An 18045-nucleotide genomic window follows, 5' to 3' on the forward strand; every position below is an offset into this window, starting at 1 on the left:
GCTTGACATTCGACTAGACGCTGAGGCCCTGCCCAAATCTGGCGGGGCCCCCATAGCTGCATGGCATATTTACGTTCCGGCACCATCAAAGATTTTTCGGTCGTGGTTTTTATTGTTAAACCCCTAATGAGGTTGTTAAACCCCTAATGAGGTGCACTCTGCCAATAACTATATTTTGCCATATGACAAGATTGGGCATTACAAGTGCAGTATGAACCGACCGTGGTTGAGGTCTAAAACCTTTACAGGGAAACCGAGCCCTTGATCACCAAGGATGCACCCAAACTCGCCAACGTGTTGGCACTTACCTACAAGCACGGGACACTAAAGTGACCCAACGTCCTGTAGGATGAGTCCAGCCATGAGTTTATCGGCACAGTGTCGCCACTTTTTGCTAAGTACCGCATGTATGTGAGGGGCTAGGCAGGCGTCCACCGTGCGCAGGATATTTTGGAGTGGTTCAATCGTCCTCTAGCTGACCGGCTGTTTGGGCACTAGTACTCTCAGGAGAGGTTGCAAGTGAACAGTATCAGGTTTATCAACTGCTGTGCCTTGTTGTGTGGCTCGCTAATGAGCAGCTGCTATAGGTCATTTTATCCAGCCGAATACGCTAGCTGCTTTAGTTTTGTTAAGGCGCTCCAGGTAACCATTACCATTAACCTTCAAAGGAAAGTCAATGCCGGCAAAGTTAAGCTTCCCAAGATGTTGGCAGTACTTGACTCGTTTGTTACCGTTTTAGTTATCTACTGGTTAAAGAGTCGACAATATGATCCAGGCAAAGTAGAGATTGTCTTTGATCTTCGCGTTACTAGCTGACTGATCTTGGTGGTATGCACCTTGATGTCGGAATCTAGCTACGTCCGCGAACTAATTTTCCGAAAATATTTCCTCGATCACATTAACATTAGGGACATACGCTTACAATCTCCCGAATGATGCCCACACCCCGCTCCAAACAAGAATGAGAAACGTATTTCCCTTTAACGCCACCAGACATCGCTGTTTTTAAGCTGGATGATGGATCAACGCATGCGGCTGGCGGGTGTACAATGTTTAAGTAATGTGATCGGATACGCATTTTTGGAAAAGCATAATTTACTTAGAAAATCTGTTTTTTTCCTTCAAATACGCTCTCTGATCACATTATCATTAGGAAAATATTAATAGAAAAAGCATCCAGCCTATACTTGGGGACATCCTTCAACGAAAGAAGGCTGAATTCCCTACTTGAAAGATAACCCACTCTCCTAAAGTGGACGCAGCACATACGTTAGCGACTGTCCTAGTGACATTTAAATATCTTTTATATGGAACATTTAATCAACATTCTTAGATTTATGAACGACAAGAATAACAACAATATAAATAAGTTAAGCAGAAAAAGTGTTAATAGGTCGCCAGATTAACAGCTGTTATCAGCTGGGCGAGAGAGAACACGCAGAGAGCGCGACAAAAGTGAGAAGCACAACATGAAGCGATACTCTGTTGAAGCATACATTCGGAAATAGCGAAGTTCGCAGATGTGACAAATTCACATACAAATTGTTAAAAATGAAAATATTGTATATAATCTGCAGTAAATATGTGATTAATGCACGATGTATCCACATTTATTGCTGGATGGTTGAACTTCAAGAGTATCTTAAATGGATAGTTTAGAGGCCTCTGCATGATGTTGACTAATCAACAGCGATAGCTTAAAACTACCTACACCTGATGGTGTGTCAGATGGAGGCAATAGGCGAGGCTTAGTGTCCTTTGTCTATATGATACAGACCGAAAATACGTTTTCGTCTTTTTGGACGCTAAATGCGGGAGGTTGGAAGCTTATAGACTTAATGTCAATATTATAGGGAAGCGTATTTTAAGGAAACATGCAGTACAGTGGCACTTGGAGTTCAAGCTTTGGCATCAGTGAAATACCCATCCTGACTCCTCGCGCATGTATATATCAGTATAGCTTTGAATGGTGACATCAGCTTCTTCACTATCTCTCTTTATCTCACCAGTGCGCATTAAGACAATGGTCTCTTTTCTACTTTTACACCGTCTAGCTTAGCTTTATCGTCATACACGTTTTGTAGACCTTGCAAAACTGTTCCAACTATGCCGTCAAATCGAGTCTCAGCTTAAAACCAGGCTCACTAACTTACTTGTTGAGTACATCTTGTATACTAGGCACAATATCAACAAGAAAGACGGATGTGTCGGACTCAAGCCTATGCTTCCTTGGCACAGTGGTCTTTTGCTGTCACGTTTCTTCGCTCTTGAGCTGGCTGCTGGCTGTTTCTCAGTAATGTTTTCGTCAATCAATTCGTTGAAGTCATTTGTGAAAACCGGCCGCTCCAACTTTATAAAAGTTTAAATTGGCTGTGGGGCTGGGACTGGCTGTTCAACCCGACCATTGGATTGTTAGGACCCAGAACTAGCCATGGATATTGGTCTGCCTGTTCAATATGGCGAAACAGCTGAATAGGAGCCGGAATTGGCACTGTGGCTTCCGCTGTTCATTTAACCAGATTAACTGGCTGCCTAGGAGTCGCAATTGGCCTATAGGCCAATGATGTGTCAAGCGCATCATTATATTTCACTTTTTGCTATTTGCACCCCGATAATCAACAATTCGTGTGTTACAGTAGGCATAACGTCAGCTTATGATTATATATATATATATATATATATATATATATATATATATATATATATATATATATATATATATATATATATATGGATTATAACGTTATTAAAATGCTCCCTCGTCCCATTCTCCTGCTTCATACTGTTTCTTTACTTTTTAATCACCGCAATCAGCACATCTGTAATCAGTCCATGTTAAAGAACTGTACTTCCAGCATGATAAACACTAAATTCTTAAACTGTACAGATGTTCATCACAAATATTCATTCATACGGTTTCTCCCACACATCTCTTTGGTACCTATTTTAAGGCGAACACATTTGTTTTTAATTTCAAACCTATCTTCAGCCAGCCCGGGGTGAGGGTGGGGGAGGGATCGACAACCAGCCGTCTTAAACTGGCTGATAAGGGTTCCGATGGGTTTCACACTCAGCTAAGAGAGGTGGGAACACGTTATTAAAGTTTCATGTTTTCTAAAAGTGGAAACCCTAGAGATAAATATTACTCTATGTTAATAACATTTGAGCGGGAACGTAACTATACATTGAAGGGCAGTCCGATATGTTAACCGTTCTTGTACCAATATCATTCTCATTCATCTGTACTTCTTGTGGTCGAATTGTAACGAGGCCATATAATTTCTTTCTTTGAATAAAGAAATCAGCATCTCCAGCATAAATTCCTCCGTTACTCTCAGTGAGTTACGGTCGAGGATAGTAACACTTATTTCCCATCCTTCCTTCCTCTCTTCGTTAATCCAATCGTCACAAGCCACGGGCGATAATCCGCTACGCTCCTTTATCACCACTGGCAGCTAGCTGGGAGATTTCCCTCATTTCTCATGAATATGCAAAAACTTGCTTAACCAATCACTGCCGGCGAGAAACTCTATACTCACTATTGTGACCCAACACGGCCAAGTTGTTTGAATGAGCAATCAACGTGTTTGTCTCCGTGAACAATCACTTATCGATGATGAAACTGACATTTGCACTGACGTGTAGGAGACTGTTACGCTGTGTTGTTGATGACATAATTTACTCACGAAAACGGAGGAAATCTGAGGACATGCGGATATCAGTGAACGGATTGTGTCGGGATATTGCCCGTGACTTGCGACGATAGATTGAGGAAGATAGGAAAGAAGATGATCTTTGTTATCCACAACCTTTTCTCAACGAGAGTAATTGATGAATTTATATTGGAAACGTTCCTCGTTATATGCCTTTTATCCAAAGAAAGGAATCACATGGTCTCGTAATGACAATGTCCTAACCATACTTCTTTCTTTCAATTATTCTGTCAATCACTAACAATTTTCGCGAACTCACTGGCTCACTTATTAAGACACGCATTCTTTCATTGCTGCAGTACTGTGTCCACATGTTCTCAGATATTTTCTATCAAATATATATTTAGAAGTTAACTTACTGATTAGAACTTGAAAATCCAAAGATCTTCTAGATATGAATGCAAGTTCTTTTTCTTACCGTCTTTCTTTCATTCTTTCAAATATTTCTATTCATTTTTTCTATTCCTACTTGATTGATTTGATAGAATTGTCTTTTACTCATACCACAACAGCTGTTGATCCTCCTACTCGCCCTGCCCATCATACTACTACTCCGTTCCATCTTTACCTCAATAAATATTTCCGTTTCCCCTCTTTGTTGAATGATATGACTTACAGAATGATTTGTCTGTAACTGTTGTAGCAGCGCTTTCCAGTTCTCCTTGTCATAGGTCACCCTGTAGTACCCCCACTGACCAATATTGCCTATCACCCATTCTGAGATTGGAACGGCGTTATCTGCAATCTCTAGAGGAAGCCATAAAAAGGGAATTATAAAATCGCCTTAAAAGTGCCAGGCCATATTTGCTGGCAAACAGAAAGTTGGGTGTTGCATGATATTGTTTAGTAAAACAATGCCCCCCACTAGTGCAATATATATATATATATATATATATATATATATATATATATATATATATATATATATATATATATATATATATATATATATATATGAAAGATACCAATAACTGATTTTTCATATTTTCATATATCATTATTTTTGGTGGTTTATCTTATGTGGTTTTACTTATCGCTCATTTGCAAATGGTTTTTTTATTATTGTTTATGGTGATCTCCACGTTATTTGACAATGACAATAAAGTCAGCAATAAAAAAGCAATCATTGCACAAAAGTACGATGGTACCGATAATGACAACGTCAAAGACAAAGAACAATGTAGGTAATGATGAAAAATAACGGTAACAACGGTTCAACAGAGAATGTATATATAAAAATATATCATTACTTACCCATTGATGACGTATCCATCCAGATTATATCATTGTCAGTTTTGTTATAATTTGTATCATGGCTGGTTGTGTAGGTAATTGGAATCTTCCATATATAACTGCAATTGAAACAATTTCCCTACATTAATTTGGCAATTTCAAATTCCCAATGTACACTCTGAACTTGTGAAAATTTCAGCATTCCTACATTTCGTATAGTTTAGAAAAAGCATATGCTCACATGCTGCAAAACTTTTGTTTTTTTAGGTGAAAAATGTAGACCAAACTGAAAACCGTATGTGCTTGATTATAGAGTCCTTTCTTGCCAATTGGTACATACATTAGGAATCTTTTTTTAAAAATTAAAACAGATATATTCATAAAAAATGAAATGTGATGTGTTTTGAATTAATTATATTGAAATTCTAAGTAAGACTAATTTTCTTGTCAGCGTTTGAAAAAGATTAGTTAGACTGTGCCACAAACAGCACTATATCTCTTTTAAGTGGTCTTTTTTTTCCAATAGCAAAATCAGAATTTATGCAATTCTGATAACATGATAATGTAAACGATAAAATGCTGTCGTACTATACGACAATTATGCTTACAAGTTACTTACCTGAATGGGGATGGGTATTTTCCAGGATCAGTCGCGTTTTCATTTTGAATAAACCGGGTCTGAGTCAATTTCAGCTTCCCGTTTTCTGTCTTTGATATCTTCACAACAGGGTAATTCATTTGCAGCACCCACGTATCCATAACCCTCTTGACATCTAGACATTTGTTTTCATCACATGTCTGCTGCTCAATTTATGAATAAAAAATGCTTTTAATTGTTTGTTGTTTTTTACCCTTGTTTAATATTCTCAATAACATACCTATTTATACGTGACTACTTTGTATACCGAAAGCCACAGTTCTCTGTTGCGTCTTCGTTAATTTTATCTTCAGTTTCTAAATTTATTTTCATTTGTATTTTATGAATATTTTGCTACTCTTCTCAAATAAAATATCAGACGTTTGTGTGTCTACATTTATAATGGAAATGTATATCAGTACTCAGAGACGCTGAGCCTTTATTTTAGCCAGGATTGTACTTTTCTCGACTCAATGACAAGATACAAACTGCCCGATAATTTGTCAAGGGCGGTACTCTCATCAAATTGTATTTACGCGTATCTTCAAATATGGCACTTGTTAAAATAATTTTCTTCTCTCATTGAATATTTAGATATATGAGGTTGTTACGTTGAAGCAAACACACATGTATATGACTGATTTCTCAGCCATCAGGAATAATATTCATTTGAAAGTACCACTCAACGCTTTTGTCAAGTACTTACATTTCCCATAATGTGCCAAAGATCGTCGTGGTCAACATTGTCGTACTGATAGTTCTGCAAATATCGCTATGAAGAAATGATGGAAATACAGTAAATATATTTTCTTCAAAATTCAAATATACAAAACAATTAAGGTATTTATCCCCTTCAAAAATGATATAATTACATTTATTTGTATACTTTCACTAATAGACGTGAGCCTATGCTGAAATATGGATTTTCGTTCGTTCCAATGCTTATCTAGCCGCTCGGAAAATGCTGATTGCATTTACATTTGGTAAGATTTCCATAGTTGAAACTTTTGATTTATTGGTCGTGTTCCGAATTAGACAGCAAATGTAAAATCGCATCGTAATTCTTACTTGGAAAAAGATGACCTCTTCTACTGAGGAAATCTAGTTAATTAATTAGTCCTAATCGAAATGACTAAGACGTGTCATAGGAGCACAATATGTCACTGAAATGAAAGCAAAATGTTTTATGTAATAGTTAAAGAAAAAAAGTATATTTATTAATACATTTTGAATTCCGCTCACATTACGTTTATGTTATTGCCAACAACAAAAATTTAATAGCAGAATCTAACTTAATACCTTTAATCCTCTGCGAAAAGTGTCTTCCCCGAGAATAAATTTTAGCATTCTTATCATCGCTGCACCCTAAAAAAAAGATTTGGAATATTACGTAACAAGTTTTATTACAGATCCAGATATTCATACATGGTTGATATGGCGTTCGTCGCGGATGTTAAGACCGTATTTTCCCTTTCGCACAACCAGACTAGATCTATATTATCCATGACGCCGGTTAGTCGATGCGCACAGTTTCGACGTGTCCGTACGCCAAAGCTATCTCGTTCTCTCTGCCGATTCAGAACAAAACAGATGAAGTTTCGTGTCGGAACAAATTTGATGAGATGTAACATAAAATCTTAAACAACAAATGATCCTATGGCAGCACTGTAGAATTTGCGATTATCAATTCAATATACTGTTATGAATGTGATGACAAGCAATGAAAAGAGAAAATAATTTCACGTATGAAATCATGAGAAGAAACAGTAAAAATACTTCAGGAAAAAAGACGAAGATTTATATTAAACTCACTGATGAGTGAGAATATGTAATAATTCCAGTCTCTGTGACGTTACCCTGTTTCAAAATGTAATTATTCCAGTCTCTGTGGCGTTACCCTGTGTCAAAATGCAATAATTCCAGTCTCTGAGACGCTATCCAGTTTCACAAATTACGATCTAAGAACTTCTAATAATTTTCTAGTTTTTATTATGAAAATAATTCAGTTTGTTTTTGTGTCCCATGAAAACTTCATTGTGGAAATAATTTTAACAGAAAATAAGAACATTTGTTTTACAAAAGTCATTGTAGAGTTAATTGTTGGGCTACGATTGAAAATCATTTTACCTAACGAATATTCAACATCATGTGGCAGAGTTAATTACAACTAGGGGACAGGCTAACAAACTAAATGTAGGAACAAAAAGACCAGATGTCTTTGACAAGTCTTAGCGACCCGAGTATTCGGCAAAGATATCTGTCTTATCAAAATAGATTAATCTAAAAATAACATCACATAAATAACTCTTTCCACAGGCTAGGATAATAATCAAATCAAAATAAGTCCAAGCCTACCAAAACTAGTAGACAGGCTAACAAACTTAAAAAAAAATAGGGAATAAATAAGAACAGATGTTTTTGACAAGTCTTAGCGACCCGAGTATTCGGCAAAGATATTTGTCTTATCAAAATAGATTTAGCCTGAAAATAAAATAGAATAACATAAATAAAACAAAATAGGAACAATTAACATGACTAGTAGACAGGCTAATAAACTTAAAATTAGGGTATAATAAGTTCATATGTCTTTGACATGTCTTAGCGACCCGAGTATTCGGCAAAGATATCTGTCTTAATCAAATAGATTTAGCCTGAAAATAAAATAACAACATACTAATAGCTTCATCAAACAAACAAAAAACTAGGAAAATAAATCAAACATAAAGATAGTACTTAGCCCAACCAAAAACCTTAAAAAAAATAATTAATTATTTTTCTATGGCACCACAATCCTACAACATGAAATTAAGGACATTAACATCTTTTCCTACCGCAAGGTGACCGCAGATTATCTATAGTACAACAAACGCAACTGCGCCAAGGCACAGCCTCTCCTCGAGGCACTAAAAGCAATTAAAACACCTAGATAAGACCCCAAAAAACTAGAATATATAAGGTGGTCTAAAAAGCCCAAGACCATCAGGTCCCGCTGCACAAGGCAGCAAAGTCTATCAAGATAGGAAAACTTATTATAACAACAAAATTAACACCTATAAGGTGGTCCAAACCCCAAAGACCATCAGGCCCGGCTGCACAATGAGGTAACCAAATACCTAGCTAAACTAGTTAGGACCCTAAACTTAAGAATATATGAGGTGGTCCAAACCCCAATGACCATCAGGCCAAGCTGCACAAAGCGGCGCAGCATCAAGCCTAGGGAAGTTTAAATAACCATACATAAAAGGGTGAACCCAAGCCAAGAACCACCCCACCCAAATCAGACTCAATAGATAAAGTTTAAATAACCCTACAGAATATCACTAAGCGATCATTGGTGCGGTACTATCATTAAAAGAAACGGCACAGAATATATCTCCAAAAATCCGTCAAGACGACAATTCATTAACCTTTTGGCAAGAGAGTCAAAAAATGTATACCCTGGATAAACCAAGGTGCCTTCCTAGAGAGCAGGCTCCTCCCTGACCGAACTTTCCTCCTCGCCAAAGCCGGACATTAAATTAATAAACATTCATAGCACATATTAAATACATGAAGGGAGAGGCACTTTTTCATCTCTTCATGAACATTTAATTAGCCCTACACATGGGAATAAAAGCCTAGGTGTCCCGATGTGACCTCATAGTGGCGACCAATCGCTACTGGCGTCACATACTGCTTGGTAGACACCTAGCGCAGCTAATGCAGACTGAATTACTACCTTTAACTCGAGTGTGTGCTGGGTCTATCCCACACTCGAGTATAGCCTTACATTCAGGTCGCTAAGGTCCATGAAGCCAGTCATATTGACCCAAGACCTGACGGCTCAATTAAATAGTGCATTTTATGCACAGTAATGCCTGGGGGATGAGGCTCTAATTCCTTCCCCGGGGATCAATTAAATAGTCCGCTTATGGACAATAACCAGACGTACATGCCCGTATGGGCGAAAACGTTTATAATTTAAATGATGATGATGAATTTGTTTCCGCTAACTTCGTCATTTGGATTCAATTATTAGCTGAAACGATTCAACTTAACTCCAAAAAGTTAACGTACAACGGTTTAGTGACTCTGTGATCCTAACTTTGAAATAAACTACAAAAACAAACCATGTCTTATTATTGGCATTGGAAAGACTGACTTACGGCAAGCCGTTGTGAACAATAAATGAGCATACCGATTTCTCATGTAAGAAAATGATGTTGCAATTATTTCCACAACTGTAAGTAATGGTGAATATGTAGTGGTTCGATTGACCCGAATGGCCCCAACGGTGCGTTTCAATTGCTTCATTTCCTCACGCATAGCTTTGTCAAGTCAAATATTGCTAGCGTCGTAATATTACTCAATTTCTGAATCTGCCAGCCATCTTGATAAAGGATTCAGCGGTAACTCCGTATCAAGTCAATATTTATTCTAACGAACCATATATTTACGTAATCGTCGCAGTTATTGTTGTTAGAGTAGTAGATATATTAGTAGTAAGTGTAAATCTGTTTTGTTGTACAGAGTCTACTCGGATTTCGTTAATATAAAACGATTTTCTTGATGAAGTCTGTATATCTATGAGTTATCTGTCGTTCTGTTATTTATATTTTAAGAGTCGTAACAATGTGACTTGACGAGGTAGGGCACTTGTTTTAATCCCATCTATACTCCCCTTTTAGTCGAATTCAACCGCAAACAACTTATACCCTGATCTGCAATCATTTAATGCTCTGGCAGATCAAGGTCTATGTTGTTTGTTCGACTGATTATTCGTACCCCTGACCTGGGCCTGTGCAGTGTGCAGGTGGACTCGACTTAAAAGGCAGTAAACACGGTGCATATATATGTTCACACTTAAATGCAACGGAAAGTCAAATAGACCCCTCCCACAATAAAAATTTAGTATGTCTTAAAGATTTTTCAAAGGCCCTACTACATTTCTTAACATACAAAATTGCATGAAAATGGCAACATTCTAAAATAAAGGACACAAACTCAACAAAAAGTATTCTAACCTTCGTATAGGAAATGGAGTCGAAAACTTGTCGAATTTCTGTTGCATCTGACAAGGGCATATACACAGGGTGGGACGTGACAAGACTGTCATCGTCGAAAACTTGATGTAAAGCCACCAGAGGAAACGTATCGAGCTGAAACACATGAAATACACGAACAAATGGGAAACTGAGCGGTATATATGTTTTATTTATTTACTTTATTTATTAAGTTTATTGCAAGCCATGATCACTTTTCGGGTGAAATGCATGGTAAAATCCAGGGGAAAAAACAAACACTAATTAGATGTGTTACCTAGTTTGATAAAGAAAGAAGCTGTAAATGCTTATTACTGATACACATATTTCCTGAGAAAAGTTACCAGTTACTATTTTAAACTTACGATTTATATAATAATTATTTTGCACCTGCTTGGCTCGAACCTTAATGAAAGCGCCTATCTAATGATTAGCACAAGGGACGTTTTTGGTGTAATAGATCAAGAAGGTCATTTCACTGAGTACACATAGGAAGTTTAGTAACTTATAGCATAACACATACACAGAGGAGAGAGAGAGAGAGAGAGAGAGAGAGAGAGAGAGAATTCATTTTCTTACTTCTTTCCATTCAGGGTACACAAGATCTATGGCAACATAGGAAAAATATACGGCAAATCCCTCTTTCAACATGAGATCATTCCACCATTTCATCGTAACCAAGTTGCCAAACCACTAAAAATGAAAGAAGTTGTATGCGTTATCATCTTGATTTATTCTTAATTAAATGTGTGTTTATTTCATTCTAAGTAGCAAAATAAATAGAATGCATTAATATCAAATCTAATAATATTTTAGTATATATATATATATATATATATATATATATATATATATATATATATATTTTAATCAGAAGCGCGAAACCAATACTTGAAAATGCATTTTTTTGCTGCTTCCTAAGATCGGAAAGGGGTAGACAAGACGCTGAGTTAAGTCAATTCATTTTTCATAAGAAATATATTTTTTCCCAAGCTAAATTTTTTGCCATACAGTTTTCTTTGGAGTATACTATTTTTTTTCTTCAGTTTTGTTTATCATATAACCTTCGTGTTATTTATTTTATTTATTTATTTACTTATTTATTTATCAGTTTTTATTACTTGATAAATGCAATATGATCTTGATATAGGTAATAGATCTCCTTGAATCAGAGAATAAAGGTCATATATGTGGAAATTATTTAGTGGAGTAATACATTTAAAAAATTTAATTATACCTGGTGCGCCAGCTCATGCGAGATAGTTCTTGCCACAGAATTAAGCATCATTTCTGAGGAAGCTTCCGGATAGTACAAAATAGAATTCTCAGAATATGTTATCAAACCCCAATTCTCCATGGCTCCCACAGCTGTCTCTCTTATAGCTATCATATCTGTGAGATACAAATATAAATCAATAAACTAGATGTTTGTATCAAGCATTTGCCTTGAGTATTCAGCAGGGCGATAATTTGCATGTTTCAGTGTAAATGACTTTGCATTTCGGCATTTAGGTTTCTAACCATCATGTGAATAATACATTTCACAATCAATAGTCTATATTTTAAAAAACGGTCCTTTTAAATTGAGATACTCCTTTCTTCCTCGTGCATAACTAGATATATAAGATTAACTTGCATGTCCCTTTAAAGACTTATGATCGAGATGAAATAAAGGTATTTAAAAAAACAAAAAAAAATTGCCTTGTTTTGGAAGAGGAAAATGAATCCCAAAGTATCCCTCATAAAAGGTCAGAGCCTTGACACCGATATCTAGTGCGGTCGATGTTTTATTGATGGATTCAGAATTCGCCCATGCAGTGAACTGAAAATGGAAAAGGTAAACAAAATCTCTATACTGGGCTTATATTCTGAGATCTCAACATATTACTATGCAAATAAGGACAGACAATGGATAAACTGCGTAATAGAACATTATTTGATGGACACAGCTTGCATAGCATTTCCAGTTTCATAATCTGTAACTTCCGAGATGATAAGCTATATTGGATACGTTCATGGAAACGTATGTTTGTAAATCAACGTTTTACTTATGGATTGACAGTTCACTGATCTCTATCAGTAATAAGTAGTAACTTGTCCAATATTTGCATATATTTCTTGAATTTATTTATTGAATCTAAATCAGATAATTTATACACACCAAGCCATTCGTGTTTTATCATATATTCCATTTTAGAGAACTTTGTCGATACTTTTAAAAATGGTGTAATATATAGTACAAACAAGTAATGTCCATGAACAACTATAAACAAGCATTGACATCATTGTGAAAATTGCGAATGAGGGTACCTCTATAAAGGAGAGTTAATAGCTGGACTATAGTTATATTTGTCTGGATTTAGTAACAATGAGTACATGTAGATTTGATTGGTATATCTCTTGACAGACAAATCATATATATTAATTGTTTTTCTATCAAATCTTCAACAGGTAATGTAAATTACAGGTAAAAGGCACATATTACAATAGATAAAGGTGAAATGTGTGTTTGCACATACCTTTATCCCGCGTGGCGTCAGTTTGTCCGTACTGGAGAAGTTACAAATTATGAACGCTAGCAAATAGGTGGACATTTTTGGAGTCCTTGCATACACATCAGCAACATAACCGTTCATCCTATAAATAATTTTTTTTAACTTGTATCAGTTACATATGTTTCTTCACAGTTATGACGTCCATTGCAACGGCCATTTAAGAATATCGTTCAGTCCATTTATAACTAACTCTGATGTAATAACTTTTGGATACAGACAAGTTACAATTCACTTTAAATAATAAAGTCATAAATGGTTTTCATTTCATTTTAATGAATCTGTGTTAAAAAGCAAATTGTACTAGTCTTTGTTGTCAAACAAACGATTGCAGTAAACATGAAAACATATCGCCTTTATTGCACTGAATGAGTAAAAACTTTGTTTTTCTTGTATAAACGGATAAATTAACACTAAATAACATCTTTATGGACAAATTAGCACTAAGTAGCATCTTTATCGAGAAATTAACACTAAATAGCATCTTTATGGACAAATTAAGACTGAATAGCATCCTTATGGACAAATTAGCACTAAAAGCATCTCTATCGACAAATTAGGATTGAATAGCATAAATTGCCATATTCTGTTACAAAGATAAAGATATCTGCAGACATATCCCACCTGTCCTCGGAACGGATGATACCCATATTAGATAAAGATATATAATCCTGCCTTCTGACTAGAGTGACATCAAACAGAGCTTTTCTGTCAGGTTCATCCATGCAAGGGAAGGCTTTTCTGGCATCTGTAGGCGAAAACTGCGTTGTAGCCATGTACCTGTTGTTGGACGAATGTAAATAATGATGACTTTTGTGTGAAAAGATGGCTGTATTTATATTCAGACCATTAAGAATAATATACCACTTTGATTGACAATTAACAAGGAGAAAAAAATGTTTTATTCGCAACGGGGGGTGGGGGTGGGGTGGGGTGGGGAGAGAGATAAAAGTATCCGATTGTGGATGATAGAGATCGAAAAGCTCTCTCAATACATGAAGTACTGTGCAGTACAGTTTAACAAGCATCATTGATTCTACCCAGTTTCAAACCTTCTTGAACGGTAAAAATGGCTGAAAGCATAACATTCCATAGAACATATGACCTGTTGAGGACATTGTGTGACAAAATGTTTTAGCCGCATTTCTCTGTATTCAAAAAGTTGTTCTGCAATGTATCTTGTCTAAAATAAAACAGTAAAACAAAAAGAATCCAATAAAACACCTTACCTCTTCAATCCATTCTCTGTGTACGAACTCAGATAGAGTCCTGCGAAATCAATTCTAAGAGGTCCAGTAAAATTCATCTGGATGAAGTACTCGTTTCCTTTCAGCATGACACCGTTGACGTGTACCATCAAGAACTGCCAGAACTTGTCCTCGGTATGATTGACGTAAGATGGAGACTTTACTCCCTGTGACAATGCGCCAACGATAACAGAACCCTCTTTACGATTTGAAAAGAGAATATTTAGCTGTAAAAATTTATTTGGAAAATTGACGTTTTTGTGGTGGTACATGAAATAATGACGTGAACATTAATCGCCCAACCTTTGAGAACAGTGTTTAAATTTGACCAAGGTGACCAGAAGCATTATACAGAACTGGTCACTATCTGGCCGTTTTTGGTGAGTATATTATATGTATATATTAGATCAATTCATTTGTCAGAAAGACACAAGCACAACTAAAGGATTTAGCTGTTATTCTTACATGGTCCGACTGGTGTGACATATCTCTAATTGTGACAACAAAAGTAATGCACCATTTCATTTCATACGCTGCAGGAGTATATGAATCGGAACGAGGGGAACTCGAAAGTCAATCTCTTATTACCAGAGAATTAAATGCAGAGTTTGAATTTGCTTATCGAATCGACTTTCCACGTCAATTTCGGAAACAGTATCTTACTCAGTCTTCAGTTTCGAGCAGTATATATGTTTCCTCTGAAGGTGACTCTTTGATGGCACATCAGAGACTTCTCAGAGAACAATCAGGAAAAAAGAAGGCTGTATATTTGTATGTGTTCTAGAGATTGGATATGACGTTGTTCTCATTGTGAATATTTAATCAAGTCAATGATTGCTTATTGGTCCTATTTGTTTAAAACTTGCAGTAGTTCTTTTAGAATCATCTTGTTCCGTACTATCTCAATTGCTTAATACTGGGACGTTGTGAAAAGAATAGCTCCCAAAGAAATATTCATTTATGTGAGACTTATGGCAGACTTGCACGCCTTAAATTATAATATAAGGTACAAGACGAAACATCGAGCACATTTCAGATGTACAGGGAGTTAAAGGAATGACAATGTCAGGGATATTATGCAGAGTTCTGCTTGAAGTGGACTAGATCATTTTATTTAGACAGGTAATGAATACTATCCCACATGATGATTGTACACAAATGACATCAAGTAAGTGCTCCGTTCCGGCTAAAAGTGTACATCAAGTGTCCGAGTAACAAGGACGGTCAATTGGTGACACACTTCTCACTGACCCACGTTGTTAATCCAGCTCCAAAACTAAATCCATGAAAACACCATGATAGCAAAAATTAAATAAATTTAAATTCCTGAATGTTATTGATCAAATGTATATTTAATAGTATATACAGATCGTTCATGCCAGCTTATGTGTATAGAAAATTATATGAACTGTGGCATTTTTGGGATCTACATGTGTTTGAAACATAGGTTTTCAATTCCGCATGAAAGAGTCAGGTGCTAATTTCAGTAATGAAGTTTACAAGCTTAAGTCTGTAAAAGGACTCAAGTTCAATCGATAAGACATTGTCTTTAGGTTTTAGTTATTTCTTTTCTTAGTTGCAGCTTGAACAAGCCACGGAAAGATTCTTTTTACTAAAATCTTACTTTCATTATCAACCATTCTTGGCCAAAGACAGATATACTCTAATTTATCTTTAGTAATTTCTAGACTGGTTCCCATTCTCCCATATAGATAAGTAACGTGAGTCATGTAAGTCCTTTTTGCTGAAAAAGATCACTTCTTGCCAAAACCAGTCCCTGAATTTGTAATTTTGGTTCTCAAAAGACTGTGAAATACAGACATGATTTGTGCATGGTGCGTGAGAACAAATGAAAACCATACCTGTTATGTTGAGCTTGTTAATATTCAGGACTATTTCGTCTGTATCCTCGACACATTTTAAATGAATCCTTACAAATCCGGTGAAAAAGAAAGCTGTCGGATCCGAGCCGTAAATATCTGGATGGAGATGAAGCTTGTACAGTGTGGGTTCCAGCGACCTTGGTAATCTTCCTCCATGACATGGCACCGGGGACGACGTTGGCAAAGAATGAGAAGCTGTTGAAATGCTATCATTATGAAGACGTGATTGGCCTGCAACCAAAAAAATTTGGATTCAAAATTTGTTCTCATAACAGATTTATACTGCCCTCGAAGAAACAGGTTATTTGCTTTTGCGTATTTAATCAAGATGAAATATGTTGTGTAAGTATGACGCGATAAAACAGCACCACACTGACATTACTTTATTTGAATTATTATTATTTTCATAGAACGAGATTGTAACACTTTGATCTCGATTCAAAAACTTGGCAGTCAGATAAAAGCCAACATGTAGGCATGATACAGTTTTCTAAATTGAAACATTTTCTAGCACACAAGATAAAACTCAGAAAAGGGAAAACCAAGGGAGTTACAGCCCTATAAAAAATGTTGAACAAAACCGGCATTTCAAATATCGGTATTTTAATACAATGGCTTCCAGAAGTTGTATGCATTAAACAACGTAACATTCTTGATGATGTAAGAATACAATATATGTACAGCATATTCTTATGAATGCATTGAACTGATTCATCAAAATACCTGTACGAACTCGTCCCGCTTGTACTTGAAAACGTTTAAACTTAATAAGCCAGGTATGATATCTTTTTTAACAGTACTATGAACAGGCTATGACGATTCCTATATTACCGCTATTGTGAACACTATGATGATTCCTATATTACCGCTATTATTAACATTATGATCATTCCTATATTACCGCTATTATGAAAACTATGATGATTCCTATATTACCGCTATTAAGAACACTATGATGATTCCTATATTACCGCTATTAAGAACACTATGATGATTCCTATATTACCGCTATTATGAAAACTATGATCATTCCTATGTTACCGGTATTATGAACACAAGGATGATTCCTATGTTACCAGTATATTTAACACTATGATGATTCTTATATTACCGCTATTAAGAACACCATGATGATTCCTATATTACCGCTATTATGAACACTATGATGATTCCTATATTACCGGTATTATGAATACTATGATGATTCCTATCTTACCGGTATTATGAACACTATGATGATTCCTATATTACCGGTATTTTAAACACTATGATGATTCCTAGGTTAACCGTATTATGGACACTTTAATGATTCCTATATTACCGCCATTATGAAAACTATGATGATTCCTATGCTACCGGTATTTTTAATACTATGATGATTCCTGTCTTACCGGTATTACGAACATAAGGATGATTCCTATGTTACCAGTATATTTAACACTATGATGATTCTTTTATTAACGCTGTTATGAATACTATGATGATTCCTATCTTACCGGTATTAAGAACACTATGATGATTCCTATATTACCGGTATTTTAAACACTATGATGATTCCTAGGTTAACCGTATTATGGACACTTTAATGATTCCTATATTACCGCCATAATGAAAACTATGATGATTCCTATGCTACCGGTATTTTTAATACTATGATGATTCTTATATTACCGGTAGTATGAACACAAGGATGATTCCTATATTACCGGTATTAAGAACTTTATGATGATTCCTATATTACCGGTATTATAAACTTTAT

The 18045-nt window shown here is 35.8% G+C and overlaps 1 protein-coding gene across 2 annotated transcripts in view; it reads right to left on the bottom strand.

The window, feature by feature from the left end:
• The window catches only part of LOC149794192 (aminopeptidase N-like), a 32305-nt gene that overhangs the window by 11019 nt on the left and 3241 nt on the right, over positions 1-18045 (bottom strand). For both annotated transcript variants that reach the window (XM_089968301.1, XM_089968302.1), the window contains 13 exons: positions 16266-16517; positions 14386-14602; positions 13781-13936; positions 13124-13241; positions 12306-12426; positions 11842-11996; positions 11184-11297; positions 10587-10721; positions 6883-6948; positions 6290-6355; positions 5566-5747; positions 4968-5065; positions 4330-4460 (listed from right to left, as the gene is read on the bottom strand). In XM_089968301.1, the coding sequence (XP_089824427.1) occupies positions 4330-4460; positions 4968-5065; positions 5566-5747; positions 6290-6355; positions 6883-6948; positions 10587-10721; positions 11184-11297; positions 11842-11996; positions 12306-12426; positions 13124-13241; positions 13781-13936; positions 14386-14602; positions 16266-16517 (1811 nt within the window). The remainder of the gene's footprint in view (positions 1-4329; positions 4461-4967; positions 5066-5565; positions 5748-6289; positions 6356-6882; positions 6949-10586; positions 10722-11183; positions 11298-11841; positions 11997-12305; positions 12427-13123; positions 13242-13780; positions 13937-14385; positions 14603-16265; positions 16518-18045) is intronic.

This window comes from Sinohyriopsis cumingii, chromosome 8 (assembly GCF_028554795.1).
Source record: "Sinohyriopsis cumingii isolate HCF-2022 chromosome 8, ASM2855479v2, whole genome shotgun sequence".
Lineage (NCBI taxonomy): Eukaryota > Metazoa > Mollusca > Bivalvia > Unionida > Unionidae > Sinohyriopsis > Sinohyriopsis cumingii.